This window comes from Gymnodraco acuticeps, unplaced genomic scaffold, assembly GCF_902827175.1.
Source record: "Gymnodraco acuticeps unplaced genomic scaffold, fGymAcu1.1, whole genome shotgun sequence".
Lineage (NCBI taxonomy): Eukaryota > Metazoa > Chordata > Actinopteri > Perciformes > Bathydraconidae > Gymnodraco > Gymnodraco acuticeps.
Window position 1 is genome coordinate 47,501 of NW_022991603.1, and position 15,383 is coordinate 62,883.

The 15,383-nt window shown below is 40.5% G+C and overlaps 1 protein-coding gene across 1 annotated transcript in view; it reads right to left on the minus strand.

Annotated features, from left to right (window-relative positions):
* The window catches only part of LOC117533979 (kalirin-like), a gene marked incomplete at both ends in the record, with an annotated part of 61,216 nt that extends 46,167 nt beyond the window's left edge, over positions 1-15,049 (minus strand). The window contains 9 exon segments of the mRNA XM_034198008.1: positions 590-756; positions 2,245-2,497; positions 3,748-3,922; positions 4,231-4,400; positions 4,977-5,168; positions 9,273-9,395; positions 13,133-13,264; positions 13,388-13,486; positions 14,918-15,049. Of these exon segments, the coding sequence (XP_034053899.1) occupies positions 590-756; positions 2,245-2,497; positions 3,748-3,922; positions 4,231-4,400; positions 4,977-5,168; positions 9,273-9,395; positions 13,133-13,264; positions 13,388-13,486; positions 14,918-15,049 (1,443 nt within the window).
* Positions 15,050-15,383: the final 334 nt, after the last annotated feature.

A 15,383-nucleotide genomic window follows, 5' to 3' on the forward strand; every position in this document is an offset into this window, starting at 1 on the left:
TGTTTGTAGGGGAATTCTATGGACAGATTGGAGTAAGAAATACATGGGGTGCAGCAGGAGAGGTGTGTGTGTGTGTGTGTGTGTGTGTGTGTGTGTGTGTGTGTGTGTGTGTGTGTGTGTGTGTGTGTGTGTGTGTGTGTGTTATTAGCACATTGCCATAAACCTCATAAATTATTCAGCTGTATCCATCTGCAGCTGCAGCGTGCTTCCTGTCTCTACACACATCATGTCAACGTTCACATTGACATCTGTAGAAGCTTCTTCACCAAAAACAAAATAAATCTCCCTTGGCTTATTGAAGCAAGAGCTGGGTGTTGTTGAAATGAAATGAAATTGTTCATCCTGCCACATTAAAGCACTCTATTATTTCAATTTGACGATATTCTAGTGTTCTCTGGCTTAGCATCAGAAAACTGCAGTACTATTTTGTAGATAAATACGTTTAAACAACATCATTTTTCAAATATCGCCTAAAGAAAGTGAAATACGTGATAACAATTGCTGATTCAAAAGAACATTTGAGAAAGCAGCCAGTGATGACATTTTTTAGAGAATTCATATATTTCAGTGATCGTGCGTGTGTTTCTACCTGTTTGACCTCGCCCTGTAGGTGGCGCAGCTGCAGGATCTGCTCCAGCCGGGTGTGTGTGTGTTGCGCCGCGAGCTCCACCTCCTGCTGCTTCTCATGCAGGAACTCCAGCAGCTCCTGGACCTGAGAGGCCAAGTCCATGTCCTTCTCCCCCGTCAGCTCGATCCCTGACACACACACAGCTGTGATTGTCACATTTTTCCTACGTTATCTCAAACCAAAACGTTTTATGCTCAAATGAAAGACGAGGACATGTTGTGGATGATCTACAGTATTTAGTATTAAAACTAATTCTATAATTCTGCTCTGTAAAGACATGGACTCATCCCTCAGTGTACATCAACATATAACTGTCTAAAATGACACTTTTAGATTACTTTTGATATGTGTGTGTATAAAACTCTTAATTCTAATCTAGGCTAGACGTGTTCACAACTCCAGCTGTGTACTCATCTCACTTTGGCAAAGAAAGAAGGTCAACATTTCCCCCAAAAAGCCAAACTACTCTATCAAATACATACATTTAACTCACATTCTAAAATAACTTGCATACATGAATCATAAGCCCTAACTAACCACTCCTGCCTCTCTTATATTGGTGCAAAATATCCTAAATTAGTGCAGAAGCATACAATAAATAGTGACAAACATTATAAAAAAGTTATTGATATTTAAGTAAATATTATTTCCCATTGCAAATTATTTTGCATCTGATTCCTGTATATATATAATCTTATTTTTACTTAGAGGTGCAGATATTTTATACGTTGAAGGCAGTGAGTAAAAGAGAAATATGTGTGTCTGTACTCAGTCTGTAAAACCATTTAACTGTTAATGCCCTATTTCACTAGTGGCTGGTGATTATAGAGAAAGAGTGTGTGTGTGTGTGTATGTGTGTGTGTGTGTGTGTGTGTGTGTGTGTGTGTGTGTGTGTGTGGTGTGTGGTGCTGTGTGTGTGTGTGTGTGTGTGTGTGCGTGCGTGCGTGCGTGTGTGTGTGTGTGTGTGTGTGTGGTGGCTGAAAGAGATTTAACACTCCAGGGGACAGTGTGACTGAGGCGCTGACCTCCACATATTCACAAACATCACACATAGTAAGAGGATTGGGCTGTGACGATTTTTTAACCTAATTCTCTCCCTGTTACACACAACATGCTTTCCTTTGGGATCACATTTCATAATGCAGCCAAAGCATCAGGCTCTCCCTCTCCTTCATTATACAGGGTGCAGCTGTACATCCAGATGTGAGCCGGCTCAACGGGCAACCGGATCTGAAGCGCAGTGTGAATGCAAATGCCTCCCTTAAAGCGATAAAAGAATATTACTGCCTTACTGTAGTGTATGTTAAGCACCACAAAATCTCCCAAACACTTAAGATACATAATGATTCCATGTGTGAACTCAAGTGCTTAACAACAAATGGAATGATGGGGAATGATCTATTGGAGCTAATTTAAAAGCACACATCAGAGCTCGTTTGGCTTTTCCTTTTGTAATCTTCTGTCTCTATCATTCTTTATTTTCCCATTTCAATTCTCACATGGCAAGGTGTGTGTGTGTGTGTGTGTGTGTGTGTGTGTGTGTGTGTGTGTGTGTGTGTGTGTGTGTGTGTGTGTGTGTGTGTGTGTGTGTGTGTGTGTGTGTGTGTGTGTTTTACCTGAAGCCTGGACCTCCATGATGTACTGGTGCAGGTCTTGGCCCTGCTGCATCACTTCGTAGGTCATATTGTTCATGGCGGCCTTCCTCTCGGCGTGTCGTTTGAGCCGCTGCTCTGCCAGGCCGATCTCCTCTGCGCCGCCAGAGGAGGCGCCGCCCCCCCCGGTGCTGCTGGCGCTGCTGCCGCCCGATCGGCTGCCGTCGCCCAGCTGTCGAGACAGATCCTCGTTCCAGGCATCCAACTCTGCTGTGACCTGCAGGAACAGAAGAAGTGTAGACACACACAGACATAGTTGACAACACAACAAGAGTCAGAAGCCAGTGGGTACCACTATTGTTTTAGTGTCTATCAATATTGGCTCTAATTAGCTCCTATCAGTGACTGCTGAAGTAAACTGAAGTTCAAGCTCACGTAGATGCAGCGATTGCTCAGCTTGAGTTTGCAGGGTTTCCTGCTCTGTTTTCCTACCATGCAGTTTCCTATATTCATCAGAGTCCCTCGGCAACACTCCTTGCTCAATGAGGACAGAGACTATCTGGAGTCTTATATCATCCTTCTTACGGGAGGTTGAACCGACATCAATAGGATAATGTTCTGCAACTGACAGGAGCTGCGCTTTGGTGCAATGTGAAAGCTGCTCTGTGTCAGGAGCCTCACAAAATTCTTCCAGGTCAAACTCCATAATGGCTCTATAGGGAACTCTACAGGTAGCACAAAATAAGCTTCCTAACAAGGTAACTGTTAACTGAGGGAAGCTCCGAGCTCTGCAACACTATCACAATAGACGATGCAATACCAAGTAACACTACCACACAGATAAGTGCTACAACACAAAACAGTTAACCTACCTACACAATGTAACACTCCCACACAGATAAGTGCTACAAAAGTTAACCTACACAATGTAGGCAGTGGTAGGCAGTAAGAGAGAAGTAAAAGCTCCCTGACTAGTTGCTCATATTAGCAGATAAGTGGTTTCACACATTTTCAACTCTTTTTCCACATGCAAAAACCACCAAAGACTGAACATTAAAGGCCAATGTGAAATAAAACTTTTCTTTTTAAGAGACACATTCAGTTTGTGTTCTGAGAATAAACTAAGAACAGTCTCTTAATAATTACTATTTTTTTGCCAGGGCACTTCTTACGTAAAAGAAGATGTGAAGCAATAAAAGTCTGCTTTAGTCAGTGCTACTTCTTTGAGGTCGGCCTGGTCTGTCAGGGCCCTCAGAAAAGGAAACTCAGGGGACCTAAAGCAGAGCTCTGTTGAACTCCTCAGATGTTCATAATGAGTTGTGCTTTGAAAAGCAACAGTGTGTTTCCGCCAGAATAGTAAGTGTAGTTGCACTTTAATGTTGAACACACACACACACACACACACACACACACACACACACACACACACACACACACACACACACACACACACACACACACACACACACACACACACACACACACACACACACACACACACACACACACACACACACAAAGTCTTACCTCTATAGTATACTGCTCAAATATGCGTAGCTGGAGGAAGATGTCCAGTTTGATTTTGCGTTCGTGGAACAGTTCCTCCATCTGACCCTGAGCCTCGTCCAGCTGCTGCAGCACCCCCTGGATGTGAGCGATGGAACTGCAGTGAGGCGTCTTATTGGTCGACATGGCTGCGTCTCTGTGGAGAGAAAGACAGAGGGATACATTATACCATATAGGTCTTAAACAAGTCCTTCCACATTATAGGCAGTGGAGTTTTTCAAACATGATCTAAATACGTTTTCCTATTTGGTTAAAATAAAAAAGGCCAATTCCATTAAACTCAAAGATTTCACTTCGAATGATTGATATCAAGTTTTATTTAAGATTATGTAAATGAAATACAGAAAAACATGACAAACTAGAGGACCTTATACTCAATCTTAAACAAGTGGGTGTATCAAATAAACAGTTTAATGACGTTTTAAGTATGAATTGTGTTTTTACCTGAGCTGCTGCATTAGTTCCTCTCCCTCTTTAATCACATTGAGCGTTGCCTCCAGTGTGGCCGTCTGCTGCTGCTGAAACTGCTGGATCAGACTCTGCACCGAATCCACAGAATCACAGCAAACCTCATCCAGCAGCTGCTTCTGAAGCTCCTCCATCCACGACCACAGCTGGACACACAGACAATCAGACCGACACACAGGTTAGCATATACAATGCATACAATGCAGACCACGGTATACAGTATATAGGTAGAATTATAGAACTTCTTATTTCTATTTATCATCTTGTACTTGAAACGGACTGTTCTAAACAAATCACTTTTATAATGTCAATATCTTTCACTATTACTTTGTCCATTTACACAATGCCCAGATAAGGAAACGCCAAATGTTAAACATGTCATGTGGGCATGGCCAAATGATTCATATAAATATATATACACTTTTTTTCCTCCAGATCTTCTAGGTGAGTTTACCAAATCTTAAGGTGGGTTGAAAAAGTGGGGTGTTGTTTAGTTGTATATAAAAAAAGATGTTAACTATGTTAATGAAAAATACATGACAGTGTAATTGTAGCAGAGGAAACAGTTTGTCCTATTTGGACTCAAACCTGCAATTACACACTTATCACATATCAGAGTCTCTGTGTATAATGACCAATGAATAATTCATTCAGGTAGAGCTCTTAGGCCAAAACAGGATATCGGAGAATGTGTCTCTTTCTTTAGTTTGTGTGTGTCTCACCTCCTTGGTGTGTGTGTGGAAGGACACGGACATGTCGAGCAGCAGCTTCCTGTGTTCCACCCGGCGCACAAAGTCCTGGATTCGGACTTCCAGGTGCCGGGCGGCCTTGTAGATTTCCTCAGGGTCGCACTCTCCGGTCTGAGCTAGCTGCTCTGCCGCTTCCAGCAACTTGTCCGCATTAGTGTACGTGTTCTGAGAGGGGAAGAGGAGGAAGGACCTTCATCATCAACATCATCATAAGCAACAAACGCAACACCAACATGATTAATATCTGTATTAGCTAAGTTCTAAAACTTGGTCATGGAATTATTTATTTGTATGCATGCATTTGCATCAGTAGTGCAAGATGCAGGTTAATGCACTAGTCCCAGTTTCTGCAAATGAGTAATAATCCGTTTAATTTTTTCAAGTGTTTCCACCTAGTAAAGCTGTGCGAATACATTGTATAGCCGGCAAGAATTCTTGATACTTGGTTTTCTCCATATATGCTTCAAAACGTACACCTTATCTCAATATTTATTTCATATCTATAAAAACGTATCTGTAACTTGCTACACATATGCAACAACTTTGTTACTGTAACCTCATGCTCTTTATCTACTCTTTGCAATCTCTGGTTGGACGTACATTTCATTTCATTGTACTATGTGCAACAAAAATGAAGCTTACTATAATCACATAACGTAATGACTTTCACATTTCTCATCATCATCTTCCTTATTGTCACTACAAGCTGAATCATCATCAATGTCACCTTCTCAATCATTATATGTGATAACCGTTAGGAACTATTGTTCCTAATAGTTGTACATTTTTGGAAGTTTTCTCAATCTTTTCTCACTATTATCATAAAACATAAAATAATACTTCTCCATTTTGGGCTATTTATGGTGTCACTCCAGTGGTCTTTCAGATCTAATTTAAACACCTAAACACCATAGCTGCACAGGGATTACACTGCTTCAGGAAATCACTGTCAGATCACGTATGTTAATCCAGTTTCTGTAAATCGACATGGCGTTGTTTCCTGTTTCTACTGTACCTCTATTATCACCAAAAATGGACTGAATCCAGTCTGTGTGTTAAAGCTCTTAGCATTCATCAGGAGGACAAACTGGATTAGTTTCGGTCTATTTTGGTGTGAGAGATTACCAAGGGAAAATGTAACTTCAGGAAATATTACATGTGAGATATCTTTGTGTGACTGGCGGTTCAGGGGGCGGGTGCTGGAGTTAGAAATATATATTGCATTATGATCCCAATTATTCAAGAATATGAGTCTGGGAGAAAGCTTAACGTCTGGATGGTTCACATTTCCGAGGGATTAGACAGGAGATAAAGATTATAATTTACATGAGATTATTACTCTTCATGCATGACTGCTGTGGTTTAGGATGAGGATTACATGAGGGGGGTGACAGGAATGCTGAAACATCCCCGGCACCTGGATATAATGTACAAGACCAACAAGACTGACTTTTTAAGACATTAATAAATGAATTACTTGAAAGGTGCATTGAATAGATTAACCGAACAAATGACCGGCACAGTAATAATATAAAATATGTAATTAAATGATTTTTAAAAGAAATATATACATATAAAATAATAAATAAACGGAGATGTAACATTGGAAGAAGAAGCCTTTTTTGTTTAATTGACCTCTCATGTACAGTACAACATATAACAGTCTACCGTCCCTATCAACCTTTTAATGTTGGTATTCGAAGAGTTAACCTCCCTAGAGAAACTACGATTTAAGGCAGTTAGAAGACGCTGCAGAATGAAGACTTTATTGAGAGTAAAGGAGTTTTGGGTCTTTCTGTTTGATGTTTGGTCGGATCTAATGGCGAAGCATTAATCTGATGTAGACGAGGAGAGTTAAAAATAAACTAGCTGTAATGATGGTAAGGGGATTACATTTTCATAAAAACTCACCATGTTTAATATACACACACACTACACATACTCATTAAGTCCTAGCATGTCTTGGTGTTTGTATGTAAAAGAGAAAGTCAAAGCTAATTTGGGTAAACATGATTACATATTCATCTTTTGGCATGTTCCTTAAAGGCGTCTCATGTATTAATGTTATGTATATTGCTAAGTGGAGGGAATGTTACCAGCAAAACACTGCAAAAAAAAGATAATTGAGGAAAAAATGGGAAGAAACCGAGGCAGAGCGTCTGACCCAAATAATGCTGATCCAGCATGTTATGAAGGTTAATCCTAATCCAGAATGTAAACATCAGTTTACGCGGCTACATACTCTTTATAGGATTTACACTCATTATTTGATAGGATAATCACTTCACTGAAACACCTCAAGTACAGAATGTTTTATACAATTTCAATGGCTTCTGATTGCTGTTATCACATCCGCCCAAAACGTTTACATTTTCGTTCTGTTTGTCAACAGGATTACGAAACAAATCTGACTTTCATGGACATTGATGGAAAGGTGTAGCATGGGTAAAAGAAGAACCCAAATGAGTTTTTACTTTTGTAAACATTGCGATGGTAGTAAAAGGGCATTTGGCTTTGGCGAAGGTCTTCTGAGTGCACTGCTAGTTTGATTTGAGGATATAATAAACCACATTCAGGGGTTTTTCAAGTCTAGAAAGCTCTCAGGGTGGTGCAAATTGTTGAGAAAGCTTCAAGGATAAAATAGATTGAACGGCTGAGGCAAGTGGGGAAAGGTGTTGGGATGTCAGCTCAAGCAGGCAAGAAAGACAAAATAAAAATGACGAGAACCAGATGGGGAACGAAAAGAGCAGAAAATATAACTTGACACCATGGTGATCTGCAGTGTGCATGTGTTCAGGCTTATTATGGAGCAGCAGAGATGGTAAAGATTTGATGATAACATTCAGTCTCTAAAGAAAGGCTTTGAGATGAACACACACATATTGTATGTCTGCGATCTGAGGACTTTAAAACAAATCAAACCAGACAACTGACAACTTCAATAAAGAAGAACATTACGCACCTACAGCAACCAATCCACTTCAAAGCCCTCAAGGTTTCCATTGAATATGAGCCGATATATAACCTCTTCTTGCTTCTTTAAGCAGGCTGTACTGGCAGTTGTGGTATATAGTGATGAAGATCAAAGGGTTCTGCAATAATCATGTCCATGCACTATTCAATATTCAACAGAAAAATGTCACTAGTGTTTGCTTCATATGTTGTGTTTTTATTTTACTATAACACTATTTAAATCCTTTTCATACCAGCATTGACTTTGTACCCGAGCCACATTCCCTCTGACATTTAATGAAATCTCTTATGTGAGCTTCAATATGTTTTCATCTTTATCACCAAAACTCTAGCTCCAAATCCAGTGTTTCATACATGATAAACTTTAGTAATGAAATTCAGGAATGGATAACATCTTCTGCAGATTAGTCAGGAAAGACTTGTAACCATAAATGGTTACGTGGAGAAATGTCTTCATGCTTCCTGCCGCCACCAGGCATGGTGTTTTTTGGGAAATGTGGGATTAATCAAGGAAGATTGCTAACAGATGTTTGAAAGGCAAGTGAATAAACATAGATGAAAACAACTACCCTCAAAATGTACAATGTAGGAGTAGATCTTTTATGTGTAATGTTGATACTGTAAATGAGGGTTCACACATGGAATTGAACACACCCTGAGCTCAAGAAGTTAATCATCTTTTCACAGACAGTGTGCTCTTACGGCCCGTCCACACAGCGGCGTGCGTTGAAGCTTCCAACGCTTCTGCCCATTCACTTTGAATGGGGTGACGTCACTTTTAGCCGAACTGCATCGTGGGAAGCGACGTGGACCGTTGCTGGCGTGGCTCGCTGCAAAAGTTGAGCAATGTTCAACTTTTGACGCCTCGGCAGAAGCGTCAGCCAATCGAATCATATGCCAGTACAAGCTCTAGCCAATCAAACCGCTGCTTGTGTGTCAGGGGCGGGAGATTCATGTGATTGGTTGTTGGTCGAGTGTCAGACACGCCCGCCGGCAAGCGTCAATGCACGCCGCTGTGTGGACGGGCCGTTAGAAATTCAACGTCAGTACTGAAAACATGAGCTGCAGGTGTAACTGCTTTAGTGTTAAAGTAAAACAATCAAATGTTGCCTGTTTAGTGTCAACTCATCCCCCTTTGTTTGCAGTGTGATGACAAAAACAAAGAAAAGCAGCACAGAAAAGGAAAAACTGTTGATTTCTAGTATTAATCATTGTGGCCTTTTCCTGTGTGACTCAGTCTTTTATCTTTGAAGAAATTATGCTTGGATGGGATCAAATGTAAACAAACAGACTTACCTGAGCTACGTCTTCAAAGTCGTCGTGTCTTTTCTGCAGGGCTCGCGCTCTGTGAAGGGATTTCCCAACACCAGTGTGTTTGCTGAGGAAAGCTTCGCCGTGGTTTTCTATCCAGTCCATCACCTGAAAAGAGAGAGAACACAAAGATCACCTTTACATCATCTCCTAACACACACTCAGGATTGAAGGCAACCTGCTGAACCCTCTGCTCTAACAGTGTACAGTCAGATCAGCAGTACAACATGGTCTCAGACCTCATGAATTATGAATGTAGGAGATGAAACCTCCATGATCACCGTGGGAAATGGAGGTCACTGCAGTTGAGAAGGAGAGGATGTTGCATTTCTGTACCATTTGACTATTCTAGACCAAATGTCTCTATTGATGTGATTGCCAGACGACTGGCAGGCACCATCCCTTGCTTTGATATTCATTTGCTAAACACGGGCTGGGTAGTTTGCCTTTAGTTTTTTGTCAGGAATGGAAGGATGTTGCCTGGGCCAAGGAAAAACAAATTACTTTTAGAGAACATCAAATCACAAGGCACAAACACACTATATATTAAACTTTTGTGGATATTGCGAAACAGAGCATTTGTCCTTGGTTTGAGTTGATTTTTTATAAGGATGTTTGAAGGTCATTCTTCCAAGAGTCCTCCAACATAAAAACACCAATTTCACGGATACAAACAGGTAGAACACTTAACATTTACTCCTAAAAAAGGACAAATAAACAATCCTTTTAGGGCCACATTAATACATCTCTACATCAAGTGCTTTTACTCAAGTAATTTAATGTACAATTTTGAAGTACTTTTCTAGATTATTTCCTTTGTTTGCTACCTTAACTCTCCACATTTTAGATGTAATGTGATGTGGTTACCAGATCATTTTTAAAGTAACATAAGAAAATAAACAAAAACGATATGATTATCTTAGAAAATAAAATGCGTAAATAAAGAATAAACCAGTGGCTGTATTGGCCCTTTTGTCATGTAATAAAGTTCAAAGTATGTAATATCTGAGAACCTTTTCTCCCACTGACATCTCAAAGCACTTTTTTGGGAACAGAGATTAGGGATGAACCGTGTTGTAATTCATGACGTCAGTGTAGTGTAGTCATTGCAGCTGCAGCCACAAAGAGTTCAGAGAAAGTTCAGAGCACATACAAAGTCCTATCCTACCTTCTATCTTTGTTTGAATGTGGCTAAATCTGCCAAATAAAACTTCACATCATATATGTTCTCTTTCAGCCTTAACTTCAGCATCTCTACCTCTTCCTCTCTGGGGTCACATATATCCTGTAGCATTACAGCTCTGGTTGGAGAAGCCCTGTTCTCAGTGATTTATAGTCTATTGCTATGAGCTTACTCTCTCACTTGCTCCTTGTTTCACTTCCCACGTACGTCCCTCGCCCTCTGTGTGTGTCTCTTTGTCTCTCCCTGGAGTCTCATAGAAACTGATGCATGACCAGTACAGTTGGCAAAACTCTGTTTTCAATGAATTTATAACCTACTGATACGATCTCTGCTTCATGCACCATTTTCTTTCTTCTTTCTTTGTCTTTTACCTCTCTGTAACACTTTCTCACAATCTCTCTTGGGTCACATATAAATGTAGCATGGTGCACGTTCATCTTTGGATTTAGTAGACCGTCGTATGCCCTAATTCTCTCTTCCTAGAGACCCTCAAGGGAGTTGGACTGAGATACTGTTAGACCCAGCACTGGCCACCAGCTTGTAGTTTGGCTCGTTTTCGGGTGTAGCTTAGAGCATAGTGGAATTAGCAAACTAGCCAACCCAGTCTCAAGGCATTTCGTGTTCACCAACACGATTTTTAATCTATTGATGCCAGCATGTGTAGTTCTGGGGGGGGCGTTCGATTCCAGTTTTGGATAGTCTGGCGTGGTTTCGTTCCATTTCAAACAGCTGTTTGACGCTCTGCGTAACCTTGGCGCACTGCCACTCGAACATCCAATCCCAGAGTTTGAAGATTAATCACGGGGACTGTAGTCCTAAACGATAGCTGGGGATTATGGGTAGTGTAGTGTCTTCGGCCATTCTAAACTCCTAGAGGGCTACGTCTGTTTCCGGTTATTTTTATTTTGAAATTCAGTTCCTGACGGACGCCAAAAAAGCCAGAGATTATGGAATTAAACCAAGAAATAAAAGCAAGGATAATTGTGTGTTATTGGTAATTAAATAACAGTGTGTTACTTTGAAAAGAATAACAAATTAGAAGGAAAAAAAGATTTAAAAAATACAGATTTCCGTATTCTGAGGCTCTGAGCCCCATTTATTTTCCTCACAGACGGCAACAAAAGTCCGAAATCATACGATTTAAAATAAAAGCAATAATTGTGGCTTGATATTGAGTAAGAACATGTTTTTATGAACCACACAGCTTCCGGTCTTCCACGACCCGACTGGAGAAAAATACGTGCTGCCGGCACGAAACACATTACCAGTAGAAATACATTGTTTTTAAAATCGTGCTGTGCTACACGAAAAAAAGGGTAAAATCGTGTTTGTGAACACAAATCAATAGATTAAAAATCGTGTTGGTGAATACGAAATGCCGTGAGACTGGGTTGAACTAGCAGGATAGCTTGCTTACTATCTTACAGCTAGCTAGTTAGCTACATTGCTGCATGGCAAGTCAACCACGCTTTAGACTGGTTAGCCTACAGAAAATTAGCCAAACAAAGGGGTCAAACATCTGCCAATATCAAGGTGCTTTTTCCACACTGTATCAACAAGTCTTTGGATACAAAAATACAATGTTAAATAATACTCATTTAGCCATTGCTCAATGTAGTCGTTACTGCAAAACCTCACTTCATTGAGTTTGCGATGTGCCAAGTTTTTTGGTATAATAAAGAAGTTAGCCAGTTGCAATCATTGCAATGGCAAAGATACACACAAACATGTCTTAACTTCCTAGTACATTTGTTCTATGGTGTTCAAACATAAGTGGCTGAATCTCTGCAGATGATATTGCTTATAGGCTTAGTTTCAGCTGTTTTGCATTAGATACACTCTGTGTCCTTGTTACTGTACTTTATGTTCATAATTTCGGAGGAAACAGTCTCTAGAGAGCGCACATGTGGACTCTTTACTGAGATTCCAGAGGTTGCAGTAATGCCAGTGGTATTATTTGGTTGTACCTAATTCCTACTGCATTACTGTCAAACCCACAATCACATTAAAGAACTAAATGTAATAAACAAGACTTCCTCCTCCCCCACTTATGGCATCCAGTTTGCTCGTTATAACTACCCTTCATAAATCATTTTGAGCAAACTAATATCTATAAAATCTCCAGGAATCTGTGCTGACACCTTTAAAAAACAAAAACCCATCTGCGAAAAACCCATCTGCATCTGTGAAATATGAGCAGTGTTACCAGCAAGTATTTTATCTACGGAATGTTCACATTACACACGGTTAGGCCGGGGCAAGAGGACAGCAGAGATGAATGAACGCGTTGTGGTGATTCTCATCGGTTCTGCTCAGCAAAGTTTATCACAGACACACAAAGACACACACGTCTTTTTACTTGATCAAATGCTTACAAACAAGATTACATGCGCCACTTCCACTAAATTCTCCAACCTCCTTGTTGAGTTAACCTCTTTCAAACCCCTTACAGTGAACTCAAAAGTTCAATATTAAGTTGTATTGTATGAATAAATATTGTTTTTCGATGTTCCTATAAAGCTGTCACTTTGGAGAAACCAACGTTTACATCCAAAAGCAACAAGATATTCCCTCTTCTCTCCCACTAACACACTCCTCATGTTTTTATTCCTCTGGCTTGTGCTGTGTGCGGCGCGCTGTGTGTGAGTGTTTGTGTGTGTACCTGCTGGACGTCTTGCTGGAACACACACAGCTGCAGTCTCTGGTGCAGTCGGACCTTTCGATGCTGCCAAATATTCTCGAGACGCCGCTGATGGTGGAGAATCTCGTGAACCACGTCCAGGATGCAGTGAACCTGCGGAATCATACAAACGTAACACAGTCTTTCATTTAATGTGATTTTAATTTAATATGAACTACTTAAAGCTGCCCCTCTTTTGTCAGTATCAGAAGAAGCCCCAAAATAAATGATACTGACCGCTTTGGAGTAATTGGCAGTGGCTGTCAGCGATTCAGAGTTGCCTGGACTCAAAGGCCTCTGGAGGACGTCCAATAGGGCTTTACCATCCTGACTCACCTGCAAACAGCCAGGTAGGTTAGAAAGGAGATTAGACATAGACATACAGATAGAACAGGTAGATTAAGACTGGGAAAAGGTAGAGATTTGCAAAAAGTTAAACTTATTTTTACTGGAATCAGGTTTGCATCTTCTCTCTCCTCCTTCACATACATATACACTTTCTGAATCAGCATTTCTCTTCTTACTGCTAATTGCTCAATGATACATGCAAACCCACAACTGGAACCACTGCGTCCACATCAGCATTTAGCACTGTTTCCTTTTCTGCATAATATCTGTGTGTCTTTTTGTATAGCAGTTTCTTTTATGTCTTAATGCTTTTATGTCCTGTGTAAATCACTTTGGATTGCATTGTTCTTGAAGTCGACGTTCAAATAAAGTTTCATTGTTATTTCTTAAAGGTGGGGTAGGTAATTTTGGAGAAACCAGCTCGAGTGCGCTAGAATTTGAAAATACACAACCGGAACAAATCTGCCACTTCCTTACAGAGCCCCTCCTCCAACACACACGAACGCGCACATGACCAATGAGGGCACGAGATAAGTTTGTGCACAGATGGAAGGCTGACAGACAGGTAGGCCATCCAGTTACTTTAGCCGGGCCGGCTAAAATGATTGGTCGTGCTTTTTACAGTACTACGGCTTCCACAGGTGAAATCTTTTATGGATTTTTTGTCAAAGCACTTAAGATATTCATTGCTATCGGGATGTTAAGAGCATTCCATGGAATATAACAAAAAGTGTATCTCGAGCCGGTTTCTCAAACTTACCTACCCCACCTTTAAGTGAAGATCATTAAAAGCCAAACAATAATGTAATTTCCAGGGGGTTTTTTTGTTGCTGAGGACTGGCTGTAACATCCTGTTTGTCAATCGTTATGTACATTTTAAGAAATATGTGTCGTACATTGTTTAACTGCTTTAATAGAGAAGGAACTTTAGCAGAGTTTTTTTTTACACTGGTAAACATTAAGACATCTTACTCTTAAAAATGAAAACAAGCTTTAAAGTATTTTTGGTTAGTTCTGAAGATAATTCAAAATCAAGGTCTAATGCATGCTATAGCTTTGATCAGGAGGTAGATCATTACATTGCATTAGGGAGTTTGTATTAAACTGGTGATACACACACAACCAATGCTTTGCAGAGAACACAGACACTGCTTTATTTCTTACTCAAACCAATAGAGCAAAGAGCAGCTCCAGCAAACACTGCTTTTAAGTCATCAAAGATGTTTGTATTTACAGTACAGAGAACATGATCTTATAACTTGTTCTTACCAATTTTCTTCAGATGCGTTTGTTTGTGCTTGTAGCTGCAGCAAATATAACTGTGGGGTGTTTTTTTCTAAACGACATTAGATCCCCTGCTTATACATGGCCCGTGTGAATAGGGCTGAGGTTGTGTTGTCAGCTGTGTTGCAGGTTTACCTCGGTGTAAGCCTGGGACACCTGCTCGTACAGACTCTGGTGGCGATGGATGGCGATTTCCAGCTCCTGCATTTCGGACGGTAACCCTCCCTCACTGCACACTTTACACCAGGCATCAACCTCCGACAGGAACTGAGGAAGCAACGCAAAGGCAAATAAATACCTTAAAGGTCACCTATTATGCAAAAGTATTTTATGCATAAACATGTGTCCCCTCTGTGTAAAGAGATTCTGAAAAAGAAAAAAGATTCTCTCTCTTTTTGTCCTGATCCATTTATATAAAAACCTTTCTGAAAATGAGCTGATCAGATTGTGGCCACTTTATGATGTCATAACGATGTTTTGGCTTGTGTAACCATTAGCCAATCACCAACCAAGGTAACCCCCCCCCCACCTTATCACCTGAATCTCCTCCTAGAGCACCATTGTGTTATTTTTAACCAAATCTCTCTCAGAGGGGCGTGGG